Below are 24,360 nucleotides of genomic sequence, written 5' to 3'. Positions count from 1 at the left end.
TAGTGATTATAAACTTCCCATAAAAGGAAGCATCTAAATCTGATCATTAAGACCTCCTCAAATCAGAACACTTCAAAATGAGTCAACTGTGTATACATGAACATAGAAAGTCTAGAGGGCAGAGGGCAGACAGCAAAAACACTAAAAGCATTCATTTCTAAGAAGCAGAATCTTCTAATTTACAAGCTTTATAACAATCCCATTGCTTTTCCGATTAGCAACAAAGTTAGAATGAAGCAATAAGGGGACAGTGCTGTGGTGTAGCAATTTAAGCCACCATCTGTAGTGCTGGCATTCCACATGGGCACCCGTCTGAGTCCAGCCACTCTACTTCTGATCCGGCTCCCTGCTGATGGTCTGGAAAGCAGCAGAGGAGGGCTCAAATGCTTGGGCCCCTGCACCCATGTGAGAGACCTGGAGCAAGCTACTGGCTCCTGGCTTCAGCCTGGCCACTGCAGTCATTTGGGGAATGAACTACAGATAGAGTCAGTCTTTCTGTCTCTTTCTCTCTCCCTCTGCAACTCTTTCAAATAAAAAATAAATTAAAAAAAGCAGTAAGTTTAGATTTTTAAATGAAAACAAAATGAATAGAATATGGCCAAGAAAGAGCAAAGTGGGAAAAGCCACACAACCACTTCCTTTAGGAATTGCTGGTCAGGCACAGTGAGGGATCACAGACAAGGTAAATGTCATGCCTTTTACTATGGAGGCTAAGTTACATTTCACTGATGCTGAATGGCACATTAACATACTTAATAGCACATATGTGTACTATTTTAAAAGTATATTTTAAAAATCTTATTTTCTGGTACATTTTTCAGGTAATTAAAACTTACCCAAGTTATTCAAGTTATCTTGGAAACCAGAAAAGGTTTTTACAATTTCAGGGCAGAATCATTTTTACCCATTTTGACATAGCTGCTTAAACTGTCCCAAAAAAATTCCAGCTGCCTATCTAGTGCTTCTAAAATGACAAATGAAATAAGTAAGCTTTTCTTCCAGAAATGATTCATCAGTTGGCATAATTTGAGAATTAAAAGTATAAGCCTAGCTCTCTGCACTACATGCACCCTAAGAGTGAACCAAGAATAAAGAGCAAATGTTTTCCCAGTTTTTTACTTTTTCTTGGCTGCCTATCCTAATTCCCAATGGCATAAGGTAGACAGTAGTTTGGGGAAGGAAAAAACTGTTTGCTTGCTTCCTATGCCAACTGGGAGTTTGACTGCACCTCTGAAAGGCAAGATGTCCCAATTTTTTAGTAAAACTTTCTTTCTCTGGGTGCAAATTAACAAGCATCAAAGCATGACATGAATAGCTGCTACCAAAAACTCAACTGTGAGGTAAATTTATAATTTTTAATCCTTCTCTTAATTTTTATATTCTGGAGTTAAGAAGACGTCAAAGATAACTTCCAGGTTCCTACTGTACTTGTTCTTTTTAAAAAGATAACTCATCAAGCTTGATTATATGTTGTTCTACATCAAAGTAGACTGATGACAGTACATATAATGATAGAAGCAAATGATGGATGCAGACACCAAAAGAAAAAAAAAAAAAAAACTAGAAAAATCAGAAATTAAAACCCAAGGCTTAGCTTTCAGTGACCATCTGAAACACAAGACAACAAAAATAAGTCAGAGATCTGTTTTGTCCATTGAGAAAATTAACTATGCAAACCATTGTCCAATATAGTAGCCACTAAACTCAGTTCCTCAGTCATACTTGCTACATGGTAAATATTCAAGAACCACATGTAGCTAGTGGCTACTTTATTGGACAATACAAAAAGAATATCTCCAACGCTGTTTAAAGTTCTATTTAACAGAATTGCAGTGCTAATTCGACATTTGTTGAGTATTTTGTATCTCCTAGGCATTATGCTAGGTACAGGGGAATAGAAAGGAAGGAAAGATTCTCTGTCCTCAAGAGTACAGTCTAATGGAGCAAAGAGATGAAAGTATTTACCATTTACAAGTACTTGAGTAGAATAATACTTGTGAGAGAACAATTGATTCTGCAGCCCAGATCTGAGTTCCAGGCCAACTACTTAGGATTCCAAACCTTTTACCTAGCTTCCTTTATCCAGTTTCCCTGCAGACCTGGCCTTGGTCACCTGAGCATTTTGATGGTACAGTAAGCAGTGCTGAGAAGCATCCCTATCTGGAAGTTCCTAGACCATCAAAGCAGAGATGTTGACACCTGATGAGGATTGAGGTTAGTTCTGTCTGTATGGAGCTGCTTTATACTGCTGGCAACCCCTGAAAGAAAAAGCCAGCCTGCCTCTCTGGTTATTCTTCCTTGGTCCCTCCCAGGAGGCAGCTTTGCCTCAAGGGTCACTTTGGTTTAGAGCTACTGGACTTAACTACTAGCTGCCTGATAAAGTTTTAAGACTTCACCAAGGAATTAACAGTGCTGTTGAAGACAAATCTCAGGTGCAAACAGAGTGAGAAGAAAGGCACATTCTGCGGAAATGCTTTCATCTGCAAGGATGCAAGAGAGGAGCATAAACATTAACAGAAAGATCTGTGGGCAAGCAGGGGATCATCACAACGCAGAAAGGGGATACACGCAAGAGAGTAATAGCAGCAGATGAGGCTGGATTGCAGCCACCACCAAGAGCCTTAATGCCACATGGGAAGGAGCCTGGCCCGGACTGACCTATGAGTGATAGCCAGCCATCATTAAGTAGAGTGATCAGATGATGAGATCCATGTTTTTCAAAAGACAAACTTGAGAAAAGGGTGGTAAGCAGATAGTAATGGATAAAAGAGAAAGACATCTAGATAGAGAACTGGTTGAATGTAGTGGAGAAAAGAGGAATTGATTTCAGAGACATTAGGAAAAAAATCGTTGTCTCTTGACTATTGACAGGATCTATCTGCTACACTGGGAATTAAAAAAAATGTATGCTGCCCAAATTAATGAAGAAAATAATGAGATCATATTCTGGTTTCTCTTCAGGTCGTAAAATAATGAGATCACTTAGATCACATAGAGGTCAGAAATAAAAAACACCAGAAACACAAAACTTTAAGGGACTGGCAGACGAAACAGACTGAAAAAGAACAAAGAAATCAAATGAGGTAATATTCCCTCTGCCTAGAATACAATTTCCTAAGATAGCTGCCTGGCTTGCTCCCCATCTCCAGACCCTCAAACACCAACACTACAGACTCCTGTCCCTGGTCACACTACTTAACACTGAACACCAAGGGCAGTTTTAGCACTCCCCAACCTCCTTTCCTGCTTTATCTCTCTCTGCAATACTTCTCACCATCAAATATACTAAACATAAGGAGACTTTTTAAAGTTCAGAGAAAATGGAATTTGAAAATAAAAATATGGGGCTGGTGTTGTGGTATATTGGGTAAAGCTGCTGCCTGCAATGCTGGTATCCCACATGGGTGCCATTTCAAGTTGTGGCTGCTCCACTTCCAATCCAGCTCCCTGCTAGTGCACCTGGGAAAGCTGCAAAGGATGGCCCAAGTCCTTGGGCCCCTGCACCCATAAAGGAGACTAAGAAGAAGCCCCGGACATTACAGCCATTTGGGCAATGTATCACCAGATGAAAGATTTCTCTCTCTCTAATAAATAAATAAATCTTTAAAAAAAAAAAAAGATTCAGTCAAGAAAATAAGACGACATGAAATAAAGGAGGTGAAAAATGGTCAAAAGGATAGAAAAGTAACACACACACAAAAAAATCTAAGAATATAAAAAAGTCCACCTAACAAGCTGGCTTCAGGAAAATCAGCAAGCTTTAGAAACACTCACTTCCCTCAGTAATAAAGGTAGTCAACACTAGACCTATGTGGTAGGCTTGTTCTGACAGTTTTTTGTGGTGTTTTTGAGACTTAAATGTGCTTCAAGTAATGAGCTTGGCACAATGCCTATCAGTTATTTAATCCTGTAATCCACAAACACTTACCAAGAACCTAGCAAACAAAAGGCATCCTACCAAAGTATTGGTTATAGTGGCAAATGGAAAATATATACCTCCTGGAATTTGTGGCCTACTGGAGAGATCAAATGAGTGAACTACAGAGGTCAACAAGAGCTATGGAGGCCAGCAAGGGTCTTGTGACAGAAGTTAAGCAGGTGAGGGCAATCTGAGACATGATTATCTTACAGAAAAGCTAAGATGCTAGTACTCATGCACAGAGGGTATAGAAATACACAGATAAGTAGTCCAGGCAAAAGGACTAGCGTGTACAAAGGTTGAGCATAGCTATGGAAAAGATCCTGCTGCATGTCTATCTAAGGAACTACAAGGAAATCAGACTCGGCCTAACTGAAATACAGTAAGTCAAATGAGGCGAGATCATCGAAAAAGGCAGTCAGACCATGGAGGACCCTGAAAGGCCATGGTAAGAGCTGGGAATTTATTCTTCAATGGAGACACTCGAGCTATTTTTAGAAAAGGTATTACAGGGGAATGTAAATGGAAGTAGGATTAGTTCCAAGACCAAGGCAGAAGTCCAGGAGAGAGGTAGTGCTTCCACTTGAGTTGCAGAATGGAGAGGAAGAGAACTGGATGGATTCCAAATACACTTTGAAATGAATTAGACATGGGGGACAGGGGAAAGAGAGGAATCACAGGTGACTCCTGAAGATGCTGGCTTCAAGCAACTGATTGGCTAATAGTGTTATAGTAACAGTTAAGTACTGCGTTCACTTTAACTACTCTTAGTATTTGAAGGATGGAAGAGAGAACTATCAACACAGCTCAAACAACAAAAAATAGAAGCAAGGCACAAAAAGAAAGGGTACTTAAATCCAGCTATGAGGGAACAGCAATATCAGATTGCATTTCCTACTGAAAACAACTATCAAGGTGAAACAAGAGCTGCAAATGATTCACAGAAAATACACATTATCTTTAACTCCATTTTCTACGAACTTTTTGAAGCTCCGTTCCAAATAAGAAAAATCTCCATTATATAAAGGCATAGAGGGAGAAATCAAGAGCAAGGACATAAGAAGTGAAGATCCCCCAAGAAGGGGAGCTACCTTTCCCCTTTCCCCTTGAGGTGCTGTCAACTACTAGCAAAGGGTCAGAGGCCAAGTCAAAGGCAGCATCCCAGAATTTGTATCCATCTTATGGGACCAGGCAGAGTAAAAGTGGTGCCAGCTTTTGGCACAGGAATCAAAGCACCACTTAGGAAGCCTGTGCTCGCTATCATGAGTGCCTGTTCAAATCCAGGCTCCATTCCTCATTTCAGCTTTCTGCTAATGTGCAACCTAGAAGACAGTGGGTGAGGCTGGAGTAACGGGTTCTTGTCATTTATGGGGGAGACCCAGACTGAGTTCAGGGCTCCTGGCTTCAGTCTAGCTCACCTCCACCTGTTGCAGGCATTTGGGAGTGAACCAATGGGTAAGACTGGTCTCTCTTTTTGCTTTCAAATCTGAAAAAGGAAAAAAAAAACACCCTGGAATTCTATGAATTCTATACTAGCAAGGCAGCCAAGAATTGAGGATCATGGACAAAAAGGAACTTCAAAGAGACAAGTCCAACGTTCTGCTCAGCTCCTGCCCTTGAGCACTGTGCTGAATCACAGATACAGATCGAAATTCAGAGAAACCCAGCAAAAAGATGGCTCTAAAAGGGCTAAAAGCTAAGCAGCTTTTACAATACACGAACTTCAGGACTTGCCAAGGAAGAGGGATCTCGGTAAACACTTCAATCTTCCAACTGAAGTTTAAAAGGGCTATGCAACAGAGGGAGCCCTATTAAAAGTTCTAACTTCAGCTATATTGTTATAGCAATCACTGATGAATTAAAGCGATCAATGTTCTTCTAACCGCCTGCCATAGAATATTAAATATATCTGGAAGAAGATAACCATCACTCACATCCATAATTTTTCATCAGGATGTTAATAAAACATTAGCAGGCATCCATGGAAAAAGAATCAAATGATCAAAAACCAGACAGTAAAAACAGACTCACAGATGAACTGGGTATTACAGTCATTAGACAGGAATTTTGCAAAAATGATTAATATCCTTGGGAAAACAGATGAAAAAAATCATGAAAACTTGAATCCATTTAGTGATTAAAATACAAAAGCCCAAACTAAGAAATCAATAATTAGGCATAACTGCATACTGGATATAGAAGATACAAGTGAGCCTGAAGACAGGTTAATAGAAAATACTCAAAGTGACAGAGAAAAAATGGAATGGAAACAATGAAAAAACTTAACAGTTCCATAATTGTAGTTCCAGAAGGAAATTAGAATTTAATACAAGGAATTAAAAAAATAGAATTCAACAGAAAAAAATAAGGAATTTTGGCTAACAAAATTCCCAAAGTATTAAGACAGAAAACTTCAGACACAGTCAATATATTTTTAAAATTCCATGCAAAATAGTTATGGTGGGGGAGGGGAGCTACACATAAGCATAGCACAGTGAAACTGTTGAAAACTCAAGATAAAATCTTTAAAATAGCCAAAGGATAACCCATTACCCTTCAAAGAAACAACACTTAGACCAAAAACTGACTTAACAAAAACACAGGAAGCCAAAAGACATCTGAAAAAACATCTTGAAGGCGCTTACTACAGACTCTTTAAACTGAAGGCAAGGGGCCAGTGTTGTGGCATAGCAAGTAAAGCCACAGCCTGTGATGCCCAAATGGGCACCAGTTCAAGTTCCAGCTGCTCTGCTTCCAATCTAGCTCTCTGCTAATGCACCTGGGAAAGCAGTGGAGGATATCCCAAGAGACTGAGCCCCTGCACCCATGTGGGAGAGACCCTGAAGAAGCTCCTGGCTTTGGATCAGTCCAGCTCTGGCTGTTACAGCCATTTAGAGAGTAAACCCTCTCTGCCTTTCAAATAAGTAAATCTAAAAAAAAAAAAAAAAAAAAAAAGAATACATTTTTCAGGCAAACAAAAATAGAATTCATTATCAGAAGATTGCACTAAAAGTAATACTAAATAAAGGAAGTTTCCTACTTAAAAGGAAAACTATCCAGCTGCAAATACACAACACAGGAAGAAATGAAGACCTCTAGAACAAAGTGAAGTGAGTAATGACTATATTAAACAATATTATAATTGTTACCATTATTTCATTAACAATGGTTTGGGGTTTAAAAATACAGCAAGGGTGGGCATTTAGTATAACAGTTAAGATGTCGACTGAGATACTCACATCCCCTACTGGAGGCCAGGGTTCAATTTATGGCTCTGCTCCTGATTCCATCTTCCTATAAATGCATACTCTGGAAAGCAGTGGTGATGGCTCAAGTGCCTGGATCCCTGCCACCCACATAGGAGACCTGGATTGAGTTCCTGGCTCCTGGTTCTGGCCTGGCTGAATCACAGCTATTGTGGGCATTTGGGAAATAAACCAGGGGTTAGGAGTTCTCTCCCTTTCTCTCTGCCTCTCAAATAAATAAATAAAATAAAAATTCTAAGACAAAATAAAATAAAGCAGGGATAGGCGTTTGGCTTAACACTTAAGACACCAACAAACCACACTGGAGTACTGAGCTCAATACCCAGGCTTCAGCCCATAGCCCAACTTCAGTCCTTTGGAGCATTTGGGAAAGGAACAAGCAGAAGGGAGCATTCATATTCTCCCTCTCTTTCTCTACCCCTCTCTCCCTCACAAACAAGAATTTTGAAAATAAACAGTGGAAAAGGAGCAAATGGGATTAAGTTGTTGTAAAGCCCTTCCACTGTCTTGGAAGTCATAAAGGCAATAACCTATGACAGACTCAAGTCAAAGATGTATACTGTAATCTCTAATCAATAAAAGAATTTATAATAAATACACTAAACTGGGAAATATGGAATAAATGTTTGATTAATTCAAAAGAAAGCAAGAAATGAGAGGGGAAGTTATAAAAGACTCATCTAATATGGTCAATTTAAACCCAAATAACCTTGTACATAATTATATTATATTTAAAGTAGAGATTATCAAACTGAATAAAAAACAAAACCCAATTATATGATACTTAAAGAAATTAATCTTTGGTATAAGGATAGAGATAGGTTGAAAGGAAAATAGAGAGAGAATCCAAATGAAAAGTCTAATATGAAAGAACAGACTTTAAAGCAAAATAGTATTACTAGATATAAAGATATAGGGTTGCCGGCGCCGTGGCTCAATAGGCTAATCCTCCACCTTGCGGCACTGGCACACCGGGTTCTAGTCCCGGTCGGAGCACCGGATTCTGTCCCAGTGGCCCCTCTTCCAGGCCAGCTCTCTGCTGTGGCCCAGGACTTGGGCCCTGCACCCCATGGGAGACCAGGAGAAGCACCTGGCTCCTGCTTTTGGATCAGCGCTGTGCGCCGGCCACGGCGGCCATTGGAGGGTGAACCAACGGCAAAGGAAGACCTTTCTCTCTGTCTCTCTCTCTGTCCACTCTGTCAAAAAATAAAATAAATAAATAAATTTTAAAAAAAAGATATAGGGTCGAGCCAATAGAAAAATGCAACAATTATAAATTTATTTTCAGCTGATAATCTAGCCTCAAAATATATGAGGCAAAATCTGAGAGAAAAAGAACATATAGGCGAATTCTCATATAGTTGGAGATTTTATTAAATTTTTCTCAATAGTGATATGATAGACTGAACATGATTAATAAACTTGATATATATGGCACACCACACTCAATTTTTGAAAACTGAAAACAGGTGCCAACAAATTATCCACAACTGGAATCATAAGATGAATGGTTCCAGACCACAAGAGAATTAGACATCAATAACAAAACACAGGTGGAAATCTCCCAAATACTTAAATATTCAGCAATGTAACCATGGGTCAAAGAAGAAACCACAATGGAAATTTTAAAATATTCTGAATTAAATAATAAAAAATAATATACACTGGACTTGTGTGACCCAGCTAAAGCTAGCTCTTAGAGGAAAATTTCAGACATAAATGTACACATTAAAAAAAATCTTGACAGTCCGGTGCAATGGCACAGCAGGTAAAACCGCCACCTGCAGTACCGGCATCCTATATGGGTGCCAGTTTGAGACCCGACTGGTCCACTTCTGATCCAGTTTCCTGCTAATGGCCTGGGAAAGCAGTGTAAGATGGCCCAAGCGCTTGAGTCCCTGCATACACATGGGAGACCTGGAAGAAGCTCCCTGGTTCCTGATGGATTCAACTCTGGCTGTTGCAGCCATCTGGGGAGTGAACCAGCGGATAGAAGACCCCTCCCCCCACCTCTGCCTCTAAAGGCTAAAAATTAATGACTTAAGTAGCCATTTCAAGAGACTTGAGAAAGAACAGTAAACTAATTTTTTAAAGCAGAAAGAATTAAAAGTAAAAGCAGAAACCAGTTGAAAGTAAAAAGCAAAATTTAAATCTGAAAATTGGCCCTTTGAAGAGAACGTGATAGGGGCCAGCCAGCACTGTGGCACAGCAGAATAAAACCCCAGCCTGCAGCAACGGCATCCCCTATGGGCGCCAGTTCGTATCCTGGCTGCTCCTCTTCCAATCCAGCTCTCAGCTATGGCCTGGGAAAGTAGTAGAAGATGGCCTAAGCCTTTGGGCCCTGGCACCAACAAGGGAGACCTGGAAGAAGCTCTTGGCTCCTGGCTTCAGATCAGCTCAGCTCTGGCTGTTGTGGTCATTTGGAGAGTGAACCAGCGGAACAGAGACCCCTCTCTCTCTCTCTCTGGCTCTACCTCTCTTGTAACTCTTTCAAACAAAATAAAATAAATCTAAAAAGTGAGTGGTAAAGAGGCACAAATCACCAATAAGCAGATTTAGAAAGCCAATATCTTAGATACTATAAATACCAAAATTATAAAAGGATACTGTGAAAAACTATCAAAATTGACAAAGAAAAACAAAATGTGAAGTCTTTTCTGTATTGAAAAAAAGAGAATCAATAATTTCCAAGAGAAAATTCCAGATGGCTTCACAAGTGAATTTTTTGGAACATTTATGGATGAAATAAATCAATCTTCACAAATTTCTAGAAAATAAAAAATATTTTCCAGTTCATTTTATGAGGTCAGTGTAACCTTGAAGTTTACATCTGCCAGATTTTACAAGAAATTAAAATTGTTAACCAATCTGTTCACAAACAAAAATGAAAGCACTCTAAATAAAATATAACCTAGCACATTAAAAGAATAATAGCACAATGAAAAAAAAAAAACTAGGTTTATACACAAACTCAAGGATGCTTTGAAATTAGGAAACACGCATCTTCCCCCCACCCACCCAATTTATCTTTCAGCAAAGCTACATTTCTAAGAATTTTATCTTAAAAGAATAATCAGACAAGGCATGGAGACATGTTTAAGAATATTCATTATATCAAGGTTTATTGTTGCCTTTCAAAGTTTATTTACTTCAATTTATTTGAAAGGCAGCGCAATAATGAAAGAGTAGGGGGGAGAAGGAAGGGCAGAGAGAGACATAGAGAAAAGAGAGAAATGGACCGTCCATTCGCTGGTTCATCCTCCCAATGGCTGCAACAGCCAAGGTTGGGCAAGGCTGAAGCCAACAGCTAGGGAATCTATCTTGGTCTACCACATGGGTGGCAGGAACCCAAGTACTGGAGCCATCACCTGCTGCCTCCCAGGGAACACATTAGCAATAAGCTGAGTCTTGAACCCAGGCTTCTGAATGTCCCAAGTGGTGGCTTAACCAGCTATAACAAAGCCTTCCCTTGTAATAGCTTTCAAATGCCTGCCATGGTTTCAGGGTGGCCCCCAAAATTCATGTGTTGAAAACTTGTCCCTAATACAATACTGCTGACAGTTGGGACCTTGAAGAATGACAAGGCAAAGAGGGCTCTGCCCTCATGAATAGATTTAAGGCTGTTACAGCAGGAGTAGTTCAGTCATTGCAGAAGTGGGTTAATTAAAAAGAGGAACTGTGTTAGTGTTGTGGCGTAGTGGGTAAAGCATCCCACATGGGCGCCAGTTGGACTCTGGTTACTCCACTTCTAACCCAGCTGTGTGCTAACAGCCTGGGAAAAGTGCTTGGGCCCCTGCCACCCATGTGGGAGACCTGGATGAAGCTCCTGGCCCCAGCCCCAGCAGATATGGCCATCTGGGGAATGAATCAGCAAATGGAAGATCTCTCTCAAATAAATAAATAAAATTTTTTTTAAAAGGGGGGGACAGTTCAGCCCCCCTCTCCTTTCTGTACCTGCACCCCTCCACCCAAGCCCACCTGATGCATTCTACAGTATTAAAATGCAGCAAGAAGGCCCTCACCAGATGCTCCTCCAGAAACTAAGAGCCAAACACACTTCCACTGTTTATAATCCATGCAGCCTGTGGTCTTCTGTTACAGCAGCAGAAAACAGACTAAAACAAATGCCCACGAATGTGAAATTAGCTAAATCATTCATATACATATGTCAAAATCAGTTCAAAATTATAAAGTGGTTCTATACATGTATCATGAGAACATTTTGTCTAGACACAATTGCTGTCTAAAGTACATAAACAAGATTCAATGCCAAACTTTGACAATTTTCTTCAGCACAAAGAACATTTTCTTCCGAAATCTAGTCATAAAAAGATAAATAAAAATCTAGTCACAGAAAATTATCCAAATAAAAAATGCCACTAGATTTGAATCAATCAGTCTATCATATTTAAGCAATTATAAAAGACAAAAACAAAACTCCCTGAAGCAATAAATCCTTTACGAGTCAATCTACTTGTTAGATATATAAACAAGCCAAAGTAGTACATTTACAGGAAAATTCTTATTATATTAATGCATACATACACAAGAGGACTCAAAGTTCCAACAAGTTGACAGGAAGCTCCCTTTAACAACTAGTAAAATAGCCAATCTTGATTAAAAAACATTGCCTTCTAGAAGTTACACATTACAAGCATATATAAAATCAGTTACATCTCTGCTCCACCAGGCTAACTCAGACCAATCAGCAGGGACTTCTTGGATCAAGGTGCGGGCACCTTGATCCGAGGTATTCTGCTTAAAAAAATGGGTCTTGGGAATTTAGCAATGTTTGCTCAGGTATGGGAGGGACAAGAGTGCAGAAATTTTTTTATCACTGTTGCAATCAGAAACAAATTCTTATCCTAGCTCAACTTTACCCGAGCTACATGATCTCAAATTCCTTACCTTCTCTGAACCTAGGCTGTAAGAAAATAAAAATGAGCTGTGTTGAGAATCAGACTGTGATGAGGCCTTCAGAAAACCAAGGGGCAACAAAGTTTCTCCAAGGTCACAGGACAAGGAAGGCAGTGGAGGATGGCCCAAGTGCTTGGGCCCTGCACCCCCATAGGAGACCAGGAAGAAGCACCTGGCTCCTGGCTTCAGATATAGCGGCCATTTGGGGGTGAACCAACGGAAAAAAGGAAGACTTTTCTCTCTGACTCACTCTCTCACTAACTCTGCCTGTTAAAAAAAAAAAAAAAAGACAACTCCAAAATGACCAGCAATCTCCTGTTTGCTGAATGACTGCCGTTTTATGGCTCCTGCCCTCCCCAGCCCCTTCATTTGTACCACTTCCTAAACAAAGGCTGCTGAGACCCACTTTACTCATCCAGCTCTACTGCAGGAATCCCCACTTCCTTTAGTCTCTCATCAGTGGCGTTCACCACAGCCCCTAAAAAAGCCTGCCTAGAACTTCCTCCCATTTCTCTTACTGAAAAACTGAGGCTTCCTCTGGCATGTGCCCTTCCTTTAATTAATTTATCTCACCACAGATGTACTCCTGGTAGTGTTTACCTGGTAGACATGATCAGTTTCTCTACCTACTATCCCAACATTATCCATGTTACTGTGGGGATTAAATAAAATGCTATAAAGTAAAATGCCACACATGGGCCTAGTAAATAGGAAGTACAGTTCTCTCTCCAAAACTCAAAGCCAAACTACAGAGGTAATTTTATTTTTTTTAATCTACCTAGTTCTTCACTATAAAAATTTACATCTAAGCCGGCGCCACGGCTCACTAGGCTAATCCTCTGCCTTGCGGCGTCGGCACACCGGGTTCTAGTCCCGGTCGGGGCGCCGGATTCTGTCCCTGTTGCCCCTCTTCCAGGCCAGCTCTCTGCTGTGGCCAGGGAGTGCAGTGGAGGATGGCCCAAGTGCTTGGGCCCTGCACCCCATGGGAGACCAGGAGAAGCACCTGGCTCCTGCCATCGGATCAGCGCGGTGCGCCGGCCGCAGCGCACCTACCACGGCGGCCATTGAAGGGTGAACCAAGGCAAAAGGAAGACCTTTCTCTCTGTCTCTCTCTCTCACTGTCCACTCTGCCTGTCAAAAAAAAAAAAAAAAAAAAAAATTTACATCTATATAAAACACAGCTAAGGGCCAGGAAAGAAGTCTCACAAATAAAATGAAACATAAGCAACCAAAACAGGTGTGATCAAGATGACAAAATAAAGACTGTGCATTTCAATGTAGGACAATTCCTGAAAATCACACTTGGACACCGTTTGTTCATTTTAAACACACAGTATTCCATAAACATTTAAAGCCTGGTTCCCACACCCATAGTAAATGCATTTCAGCAACTGCAAACAGAGCATAGAAAGGCAATGGGACTGTTAAACAAGACAAGAGACAGGAAACTTAGAAGTATCAAACACAAAAAGCTAAAATACCGGGCCAGTACTGTGGCAGAGTAGGTAAGGCCACCACGAGCAGTGCAGGAATCCCTTATGGGCGCTGGTTCTAGCCCCACTTGCTCCACTTCCAAACCCATTCTCTGCTATGGCCTGGGAAAGCAGTAGATGATGGCCCAAGCCCTTGGGCCCCTGCACCCGCATAGGAGACCTGGAAGAAGCTCCTGGCTCCTGGCTTCGGATCAGCCCAGCTCTGGCCCAGCCCAGCTCTGGCCATGGCGGCCATTTGGGGAGTGAGCCAGCAGATGGAAGATCGATCTCTCTCTCTGCCTCAGCCTCTCTGTAACTCTGCCCTTCAAATAAGTAAGTAAATCTTAAAAACAAAACGTTAAAATATTCAGCAATCTTTTCATATAGTACAGTAGCTTTTTATTTTGTTGACTGAATATCCCAACCACAAAACACAGGAGCATATACCTCTTGTATGTGTGCTTTTTTTTTGACAGGCAGAGTGGACAGTGAGAGAGAGAGAGAAAGGTCTTCCTTTTGCCGTTGGTTCACCCTCCAATGGCCGCCGCGGTAGGCGCACCGCGCTGATCCGAAGCCAGGAGCCAGGTGCTTCTCCTGGTCTCCCATGGGGTGCAGGGCCCAAGCACTTGGGCCATCCTCCACTGCACTCCCGGGCCACAGCAGTGTATGTGTGCTTTTTTATTTAAAAAATATATATACATATAAAACATAACAAAATAGAAATTAAAAGATAAAAATGCTTTAATTTTTCCTTTATTATTTAACCTATTAACTATTTTAAATCCTACTTTGTTTTAATCTTGACAAAATACTATTACTTTTTTTTTTAAAAGATTTATTTATTTATTTGAAACTCAGAGTTACACAGAGAGAGGAGAGGCAGAGAGAGAGAGGTCCTCTATCCGATGGCTCACTCCCCAATTGGCTGCAACGGCCAGAGCTGGGCTGATCCGAAGCCAGGAGCCAGGAGCTTCTTCCAGGTCTCCCACGCAGGTGCAGGGGCCCAAGGACTCAGGCCATCCTCCACTGCTCTCCAAGGCCACAGCAGAGAACTGGATTGGAAGTCGAGTAGCTGAGTCTTGAACTGGTGCCCTTATGGGATGCCGGCGCCCCAGGCCAGGGCGTTAACCTGCTGTGCTACAGCGCCAGCCCCAAATACTATTACTTTTAACAAGAGAGCATCATTATTGAATAAGCCTCCATTTTTTAAATTCTTAATTTTCTAGTGTGTGAAGTTCAGCGTATTTTGAAAGCTGGTTTTGGGAGCTGTCAGTCACAGCTGACACACTTAGCTCACAAGATGCACAGATCCACAGAGAAGACGATGTTGCTTACTGGCTTACCAAACCATAATACTCTTTTCCATTCCATCACCACTTAAGCAAAACTGTGTTAACAGTCAAAGTTATTAAAAGTTCATTTTCCTGATGTCAAATATCTTTGTAAGCTAAATCAAGTACTTCCTGCTTTTGGTGTTCCCAATATATAAGTGGGTCCAAAGTCCACTGAAATTCTTTGTCAGAAAGATTTTAACAGATCTGCTTTCAAATTGTTCTCTTCGTAACAGCTTCTTCTGAAAAGCAGGTTCTTTTCCTTACTCGTTGTTTAAAATGTCAATTTTCTTGAAGAGACAACTTAGTGGTTTTTTTCGTCAAAAATATCTGCTAGATGACATACTATTGAAAACTTCTTGTCATCACGGAAAAAGATCTATGTCTAGAAATCTCTTTTGTAACAAAAATATGCGATCCATATTTAAATTCTCTTAAGGGGCAAGGTGTTCAAGCCAGCAATTAAGATGCTTGCTAAGAAGCCCACATCCCACAGCACAGTAGCAGAGTTTGCTTGCTTCCCAGCTCCAGCTTCCGATCTCAGCTTTCCTTCTAGTGCAGACCATGGGAGGCAGCAGCCATAGCTCAAGTAACTGGGTTACTGCTGACCACGTGGGAGACCAGGATGGAGTTCCTGAGCTCCTGGCTTTGGCCCTGGCTCAGCACATTTGGGAAATGAACCAGCAGATGGGAGCTCTCTGCCTCTCAGACATTTTTAAAATTATTTTTAAAGTAACTGTATAGTATAACAGAAAAATTCTGAGAAACCCCTGGCACTGCTGTTAGCTTCTACATTACAGAATTCCCTCTTCTTCCCTCAAGAAACCACTCACTGTGATAGCCTGAATCGAAAAACCTAGTAAAACCTCAGAGCCAAGCCTTCATTGATAGAAAAAAATCTAGCCCTCCACCATGACTTTGGGGGGCACTACAGAAGTTCTAACATTGTGATTTTCACATTTCTACTGACTTGCTTCACCTGATTTTGTAAATCACTGACCTAGTGAAAGAGACATGCAGCTTTACAATCTATGTTGAGAACTGAGAGCATCTCACTTGTGGCCTGCAGATTTAACACTACACTACACGCACAGGTAACTTACAAACACTACTAAGTACAATCAATATTATTCAGATGGTGGCGCTGAGTCACCGAAAATAAGTTGTGTGCAGTATATTTTACTTAAGTAAATACAACAGTAGCCTAAAAATATTAAATTAGGCTATCTTAAAACACAACCTCCATGTATTCTGAGTTACTAATTCAGAATGACTTATTATCCAAAGTGTCCAGGTTAACAAGAATTCTACAGTCACCTACAATTTTTTTCCCCAGAATGAGAGGAATCTGAAAATCAAAGAGCATATTTAAGAAGTTTATCTGTCAGTTCCCAAAGCACATTTCCTATGAGATATTATGAAAACACAGCCATCAGTTCTTCACCCACTAATTTAAAATAACTTCAAGTTTTATTATTTAAAAAGGTACATTTCATTGTCAATATGATAACAGAAGCAGACATCACAGGCTTCATATTTAACACCTCTGTCAACAGTACTAGTATGGAACAATAATTACATTTTCCATAAATAACAATGAGAGTAGTGCTTCCTGAGTCAAGATATGTCTATTCTACTTTAAAATTTTCAGGAGATGTAACAAATAGAAGATATTTATATCCATATAAACTTGGCATCTGTCAGAGTGCAAAGCACTGAGGGAAAATGGTTCACAGGAAGGAATGCTCACTGCGGGATGGAAGGAACCAAAGGCTGTTTCACAGAGGAGGGCACATGAGCAGCGGTAGGATTCCAGACTAAAAAGAAGGCACTCAACACTGGGGAAAATAATTTGTCATGTTTCTTCATAAAATGTCTAATTCAAAACACCAATATAAGACACATTCAAGGGCTGGCGCTGTGGCACAGCGGGTAAAACCGCCACCTGCAGTGCCAGCATCTCATATGGCCACTGGTTCAAGTCCGGCTGCTCCACTCGGGATTTGGGTCTCTGCTATAGCCTGGGAAAGCAGTGGAAGATGGCCCAAGTCCTTGGACCCCTTCACTCGCATGGGAGACCCGGAAGAAGCTCCTGGCTTCAGACTGGTGCAGCTCCGGCTGTTGGGGCTATTTGGGGAGTGAACCAGCAGATGGAAGACCTCTCTCTCTCTCTCTCTCTCTCTCTCTCTGCCTCTGCCTCTCTGTAACTCTGCCTTTCAAATAAATACAAAATCTTTTTTTTAAAAAAAAGGGACATTCAAGTAAAACAATTTAGAAATACATTAGTTATTAAGGCACTCATTATGCCACATACATACACACATACCCTGCCAAAACCAAGACCTGCGGATGCTCAAGCACCTTTTATTTAATGGCACAGTATTCGCACAGAACCTATACACCTCTGCCTCTGCACTTGAATTCATCACTAGGTGGCTTATAATATCTCATACAATGCAAATGCTGTAATAGTTACACTGCATCACTCAGGCATAATGACAAGAAGTGTCTATACATGTCCAGTACAGATGAAAACCTGATGATCTGCAGTTGGTTGAACCCACAGATATAAAACCCGTGGTTAACAGAAGGCTGACTGTATATGGTGTTTACCTATCCTTTAGCTTCTAATACCTCCCAACTTACCCTAAGAGTCTAGCAAAAGAAAGAAAAATAAAAAGCAGCCTAAGTATAAGAAGACTCTTTTGGCATTAGAGATCTCGGTACACTTTTCTCAGGGTTAATAATTTTCTTTTTTTTAAATTTTTATTTATTTATTTATTTATTTATTTATTTGACAGGCAGAGTGGACAGTGAGAGAGAGAGACAGAGAGAAAGGTCTTCCTTTGCCGTTGGTTCACCCTCCAATGGCCGCCGCGGTAGCACGCTGCGGCCGGCGCACCGCGCTGTTCCGATGGCAGGAGCCAGGTGCTTATCCTGGTCTCCCATGGGGTGCAGAGCCCGAACACTTGGGCCATCCTCCACTGCACTCCCGGGCCACAGCAGAGAGCTGGCTTGGAAGAGGGGCAACCGGGACAGGATCGGTGCCCCGACCGGGACTAGAACCCGGTGTGCCGGCGCCGCAGGGTTAATAATTTTCTATTCTTGGAACTTTTTCCTAGCATGGCCTTTTTCCCTTGTATTTCTGCATCTATCATTTTACTTCAACTTGGAAAAGTTATAAAAGTTTACTACGAAAGGAAATTCATTTTGGTAATTTCCTGTCCACAAGAGGGCTCCAATATTTCTTCCATGAATGGAAAATGCATACCAAAAATTACCATAGGTACTGTTTTAGCACGAGACACAATGAAAGATCTGGAGTTGTCATGATCTCCTTTAACCCCAGAACACAAATTGTGACAATTTCTGCTGCAGTCTACATTAATAGTTTTTAAAGATACAGAGCTCTTCTTTAACTTTAAAGTTTCAAAGATCAAAATTGCTCAATGTCAATTTCTCTCTCTGGTAGATTTTTCAATTTTATGGACATCATAAAGTATAATTTAAATTCAAAGTGCTGAATAGTAGAACAAATGCTGTATACAATACTTTTACAAATGTAAGAATCTATGTCGGCATCCTTCCCAATCCAGAAAGCAAAATTACTACCTTATCTATCCTGTCTTGGGCCTTACTACTAACACCAATAACAAACATTTTCCTGCAGAAGACCGATGGTTATTAACATAAGTCATGCTACAATTATATACAAGAAATAGTGCCCCCTCACGAACTATGATTTGGGTTGATTAAAAAAAAAAAAAGTAAAGGAACTGAATCCTTTAAATACAATGTATAATATTCTGCCCACATATTTTCACATTTTGCACAATTACTACACTGAGAATGTTTAGTACATCTATTCAAATTCAATCACTCTTAGCAAAGGAAAAAAATCAATGTTCTATATAAACACATTTATAATATTTATATGACACATATATTATAGAACGTTCATTGGAAAAGTACCAACTGCAAACTATTTTTTAAGGGTACAGCAAATTTCACTAGAGTGCAACTCCCCCCCTCCAAAAAAAGAGACTATATTTGGATGCCAAAAGTGAGACTCTGTGGTAAACACACAAATTTATTGAATGTCCTGTCTAATAACAAATTTAAATGTAAGTTCTATTTACAAAACAAAAACTGGCATTTTCTGAAAACATGATTCGAAAGTCAGGATCACAGTGGTTAGAAGACCCTACCAAAAACATCAATCGATTTAGCAAGTCCTATAGCTTCAGAATGAATTACTTCTAATGAAAACATGACAGGGGTTATAACTTCACTGCCCCACCCCATCTCTCCAGTAGGATTTTCCTATAAGGCTGACAAGCACCATTAAAATGCAAAAGAGCGTAACATTTGTCTCCGAATAACACATCACACTAGCTGTCAACACTTAGGAAGCTTAACATTTTACTGCACCTAGCAAAAACGCATATACGCATGCTTGCAAGTTTATGGATCGTAATAATGCACATCCTAATCAATTCAGAGTTGTGCTGCAAGGGAAATGTTTTTGATATGGGAGTGGTGACACAGGCTTTGCAAGATCCAAAGAGTGGGAAACTGCTCTCAGTTTAAGTCATGAAAGGTAAACTCGAATTAATTGCTGACAAATATGGAGTATTTAGTCAACAACTTCTAACTGTTACCGGAGAAATTGCAGGGTTCTTCGCGCAAGAAAGAATTCAGGCGTGAGACAGAGAGTAGTGGGAGGTAAAACAGCAAGGTTTATTAGGAAGGAACATCTGTAAGGACGGATGGGCACCTCTCCAGACAGAGCCTGAGAGAGAGTGCACAGTCGCTCAGACTGGGGGAGAGCGGGGCTGCATGGGTGAGTGGAGAGTACACCTGGCCAGGCCAGGCCAGGCCAGGCGGGCGGCTCAGCAAAGATGCAGAGAGCTGAGCGCGCAGTCCAGTTGAGGCTGGGGGTTTTTAAGGAGATGGGTCTTGCTTCCCCACCTCTGCTCCTCTTGGAACAAAGGGCTTTTTGGATGTAAATAGAAAAACTTCTCTTGAAGGTCTGAAACAAAGGACTTTATGGATGCAAATGTTATCAGACCTGAGGAAGGGAGCAGGGTGTTTGAGATGCAGATACTGGGCTGCACCTGGGAGATTGTGGAAGATTTATCAGGCAGGAAGCAGGAGGGGTGAGGGCCTCCACCTGGCAGGTTATCAGGTAGAAGGGGGCAGGGCAGGCAGGATGCGAAATCTGGGCTTCCCCTGAAACATTGTTAGGATGACTTTGAGATGCAGATACATATAGATGTCTTCTCTTTAGACCTGTCACACACACATAAGCTCATAACTGACTTCCTACCTAACATAACCATTATGTACGGTGGTGTATTTCAAAATGAGAATGCTAGGCATATGCCAAATTCAGGTACTTCTTAAGCAAAAATGCCATGTAAGTCACAGCAAATGACGGTTTAAAAGGCTTCATCAAAGACAATGATCCTAACCTCCAGTAAGCTGGCCAGCTAGAAAACAAGACATTAAAAACTACTCAGAACAATCGAACTTGTGCTGTTCCTTAGTACTCACTCGGAAACAGCATCACCGGGGCATTATATGTTTATTACATAATAGAGCTTTGCCCTTGCATATCACCTTTAATCAAGGGATCTCAAAGCACCTCAGAGCCATCAAGGCCTTAACATACAATCTAAAACAGATAGCTGTATTTTATAATTGCAACTGTTAATAAAAGCCTGCCCCTACTTCCCCGTCCCCGGATCCCGACGTCGGCTTCCAAACCCTCCAGCGACTTAGAGACGGTATTCCCCCAAATTATCTCCATGTGTGACGGACGCTACGCACATTTCAGCTTTTCTTCGTCACCGGGCCTGAGGAAAGTATTGGCACGGTCTTAATGACTTAAATCTACTGCATTACAACTTCTGTGGCAGGGTAAGTGGTACTCAGGGAGAACCTATCTTGCACGCTGATGACATAAAATGGAGGTTTTAGAGAGAACAAATCTCTGCTGGAGGCAGCGAGCCCACAGAGCCCTCATCAAGCAGGGGAAGCGGCATCCCTCCCCCACCCCCACCCCCACCCCCACCCCCGGTCCAGAGACCTCCCCAGGCAACTTCAAGAGCAGCGTGGAGGAACCCGCGTCCAGCTTCCCCTCGCAGTTGTCAGGTGGGCGCGCCAGGAAGAGAGCGAACACTACAAGGACAATGCAGGAGCCCTCCTACTCGGAAAAGAGGAAGGCTTCCCGAGGCCACCCAAGAGACAGAACCCCGTGGTTCCTTTGCATTTAAATAGCGCACTAAAAGAGAAATCAAACTCAAGCAAACGTCTCTCCACCAAGGTCGAAATATCCCGCTGAGGAGTCCTTTAATCTCTCTCCTATCTGAAACGCCTGCAAAGGAGGTTTCCTCCCAGAGAAGTATTTGACATTTTAAAATGCAGTCCTCAGCAAAGTTCCTTTTTATTTTTTCGCGGAAATACACACTCAAAGGCTAACTCCGGTGAGCACAACCGCATGAACTTCCATTCTCCACAAAGCGAGTTCTTCCACTTCCTATTAACCGCATTCTCTGAGTCCTTAGGGCTGCAAAGTGTCATTTCACACCCACACAAAGTGCCCGCCGTACGGTACAGCTACACCGTGACTATCTGTCCACAGCCTCACAAGCCTAACCTTTAACAAACAAAAAGAAAAGCGTCAATAAACAAGAGAGTTCTCGAAGCGACCAAAGCTCAAGAGGCCGTTTCTGCAGCTTTCAAAGTCTACGGATGTAATAGCACCACCTGGCACTGCAAATCCTGGGCTAGACACGAAAAGTACCGACAGGCGGTCAGCCGAGAGTTGGGTAGAAAGAAAGAAAGAAAAAAAAAAAAAAAACTACACATCTGAATGTTTCCGTCTCCACAGTCGCCCGCTCAGACGCTGCAAAGCGCTCGCAGCAAGTGCTGTGCACAGCCCCGTTCTTGAAAAAATACCAAGCCTGCGCCCACTGCGCGAGTGACTGAGCGCGATTGTCCCCGGCCACCTCCGGCTCGAGGAGGGCCGGCCGCCCTCGGCTCTGCCCCCGGGCACTGACGTTTCCCGAAGCGTTCGAACACCAGCGTCCCCAGGCTTCTGGCAAAAACAGCCAGCCGTCTCCTCCCCTGCCAGGCTGCCTGGCTACGTTTCTCTTACTTCTTTCTCCACGGTCCTCAGCGATTGAGAGAACACGCAACTACATGAGAAAACCCATGTTCAAAGCAGCCCTTTTTCGAAAAAAAGAGAAATCGGAAGCTCCAACTTCTCCAAACCCGCCACCGCGGTGGCTTCTCGGCAGCCCCCGGCAACCCCTCGCCCCACGCCAGCGTCCCTGCCGATCGAATCAGATGGGAAGCCGCAATTAAATCAGAGTGTCACAACTTCACTTACCATATCCGCCGGGACATTACTGGACATCTTGCCGTTTGGTATGTACTCGGATGTTTACGCCAAAAAAAAAAAACCCAAAACACCCCCCCACACACACACACACAATATAAACAAACAAAAAGACCAAAAGTCTTCGAGCTGCAGAAATAACCCTTCGCGATGTCAACTGGTCCGCGATGTGCTTTCCAAAAATAAAAATAAAAACAAGAAGTTATTTCGGAGCCAACGTGCTGGCCCGGCCGAGGTTCCGTGCGAAGAGGAAACAATCCCCAGGAGCCGGGCGGCAGGAGCGGGGGGAAGCTCTCGGGACAGCGGCGGCCCCCGTCGTCGTCGTCGTCAGCAGCAGCAGCCCTAGGACCGGCCGCGCCAGGTGAGCGGAGCCGAGTGACACACGGACATGGAGCGGGGTGGGAGGGGGTTAAATCCGCCTTCCTCCTTTCCCAGCCCCGGCAATGATTCACACTCGCTCCCGAGTCAAGTCCTCATTAAGCAGGAGAAAAATGCCCCGGCGTGGATGTACATAGATAGCTATGTAGCTACACATCGACGCGTGAGCCCTGAGTGGCCAGCGGCCGCGGACCCCGCCGCACGGGGAAACGGCCGGGGCGGAGAGCCGGGCCGCGCAGAGCCGAGCTCAAGGGCATTAACTCGCGGCGAGCCAAAGCGAAAGCCCCGGGCCGAGAGGCAGGGCGCAGGGCGGCCAGGACACCGCACGGCCCCTCCGGGCTCAGGCCGCGAGCGCCTCCAGGCAGCGGCGGAGGCGCGGGCGCATCGTCTCCGGCCCCTCGGCGCTCCGCTTCTGCCTCCGCCTCCCCGTCCCCGCCTTCTCCTCCCCTCCCCGGCCTCGCGAGCTCCGGCGGCTCCCCGGAAGAGGCCGGGTCCTCCCTCGCCTCAGCCCGGGAATGGTTTCCTCTCCGGGCTTTGTCTCTCCTCCTCCTCCTCCACTTTTCAGCCCGACACGCCGCGGCCGCCTCCTGTCATCGCCTCTCGAACCAACATGGCGGCGCCGGCGGCGGCAGCGGCGGGGGCGGCTGCCCGAGCGCGAGTAGGGGACACCGGGAGAGCGCGGCCCCCTCACAGCCGCCGCCCCCGCGCTCCCTCCCGCGCGGCCACCGAATGCGTCACTACGGAGACCACCCTCGAGCATCACGGGAAGTGTAGTCCACGCGGGGGTGGGGTGGAGGAGGGGGCCGCCGAACGCGTCCTCGGCGCACTTCGAAGCCACGCCCCCATAGCAACAGTTACTAGGAAAGAAAAGCTCCCTTCTTGGGCTGCTGCCCAGGAGTTAGGGGATACCCCGCTTCAAGGAATGCCGTGGTCCTGTGAATTGTTGGTTGTTGAGGCGAAATAATTCTGCAAGGAGACATTCCCTCATGCATGATATGCACACAGCGTTAAAAATACGGTCTGCGGAATCATTCCTTTTCATTACAGGAAGCTTTGCACGTCTTGCAATCGCAAACCGTTTGGTAGCAGGATTTCATCTGGTTCCTCTCAACATTACAGTTTGAAGATCAGAAGCAACCATTGATTTCCAATAAGGTCAGGGAAGTTCAACAGGAACAAGGATCTCATTAAGCAGTGAGAATGTTTTAACATGTGTTTCTTGGCGACCCAGCGCTGTAAAGCTACAATCTAGTTAATTGAAATTACCCCAAACTGCATTAGATACAATAGTGTTATCACGACAAATCTATATCAGGAAATACCTACTACACACTGCATGGGGATTTGACTTACCAGGCTGGCTCCTGAACTCTAACTCCTGTGTAATTGAAGACTTAGGCATCTTCTGCAGGGGCTAATGAGCGCCAGAGAATAATGCCGTTATTGAGAAGACTCAGGTGAAAAATGTGTCTACTCGAGATTTAGGAACCAGACACAGAAACCACAAATGTTCATCTGAATCCTCATTCATCTCTTTCTTAGTCCTTGAGCAAAGTTTTTTTTTTTTTTTTTTAAGCTCAATAAGACACCTGTATAAAATGCCAATGGATTTAGAGCTGAGAGCCAGCTCTGCCACCTACAGCTCTGTGACCTCATCTGTGAAACAGTCTTA

General features: G+C 43.0%; 1 protein-coding gene across 1 annotated transcript in view; it reads right to left on the bottom strand.

The window, feature by feature from the left end:
- UBL3 (ubiquitin like 3) overlaps positions 1-23,120 on the bottom strand; it is a 72,073-nt gene extending 48,953 nt beyond the window's left edge. The window contains exon 1 of the mRNA XM_062194417.1: positions 22,302-23,120. Within this exon, the coding sequence (XP_062050401.1) occupies positions 22,302-22,328 (27 nt within the window). The 5' untranslated portion in view covers positions 22,329-23,120. The remainder of the gene's footprint in view (positions 1-22,301) is intronic.
- Positions 23,121-24,360: the final 1,240 nt, after the last annotated feature.

The sequence above is a fragment of the Lepus europaeus genome, chromosome 6 (genome assembly GCF_033115175.1).
Source record: "Lepus europaeus isolate LE1 chromosome 6, mLepTim1.pri, whole genome shotgun sequence".
In the NCBI taxonomy this organism is placed as follows: domain Eukaryota; kingdom Metazoa; phylum Chordata; class Mammalia; order Lagomorpha; family Leporidae; genus Lepus; species Lepus europaeus.
Note: the sequence above shows the minus strand (reverse complement) of the source record. Positions and strands in the feature narration are given on the sequence as shown.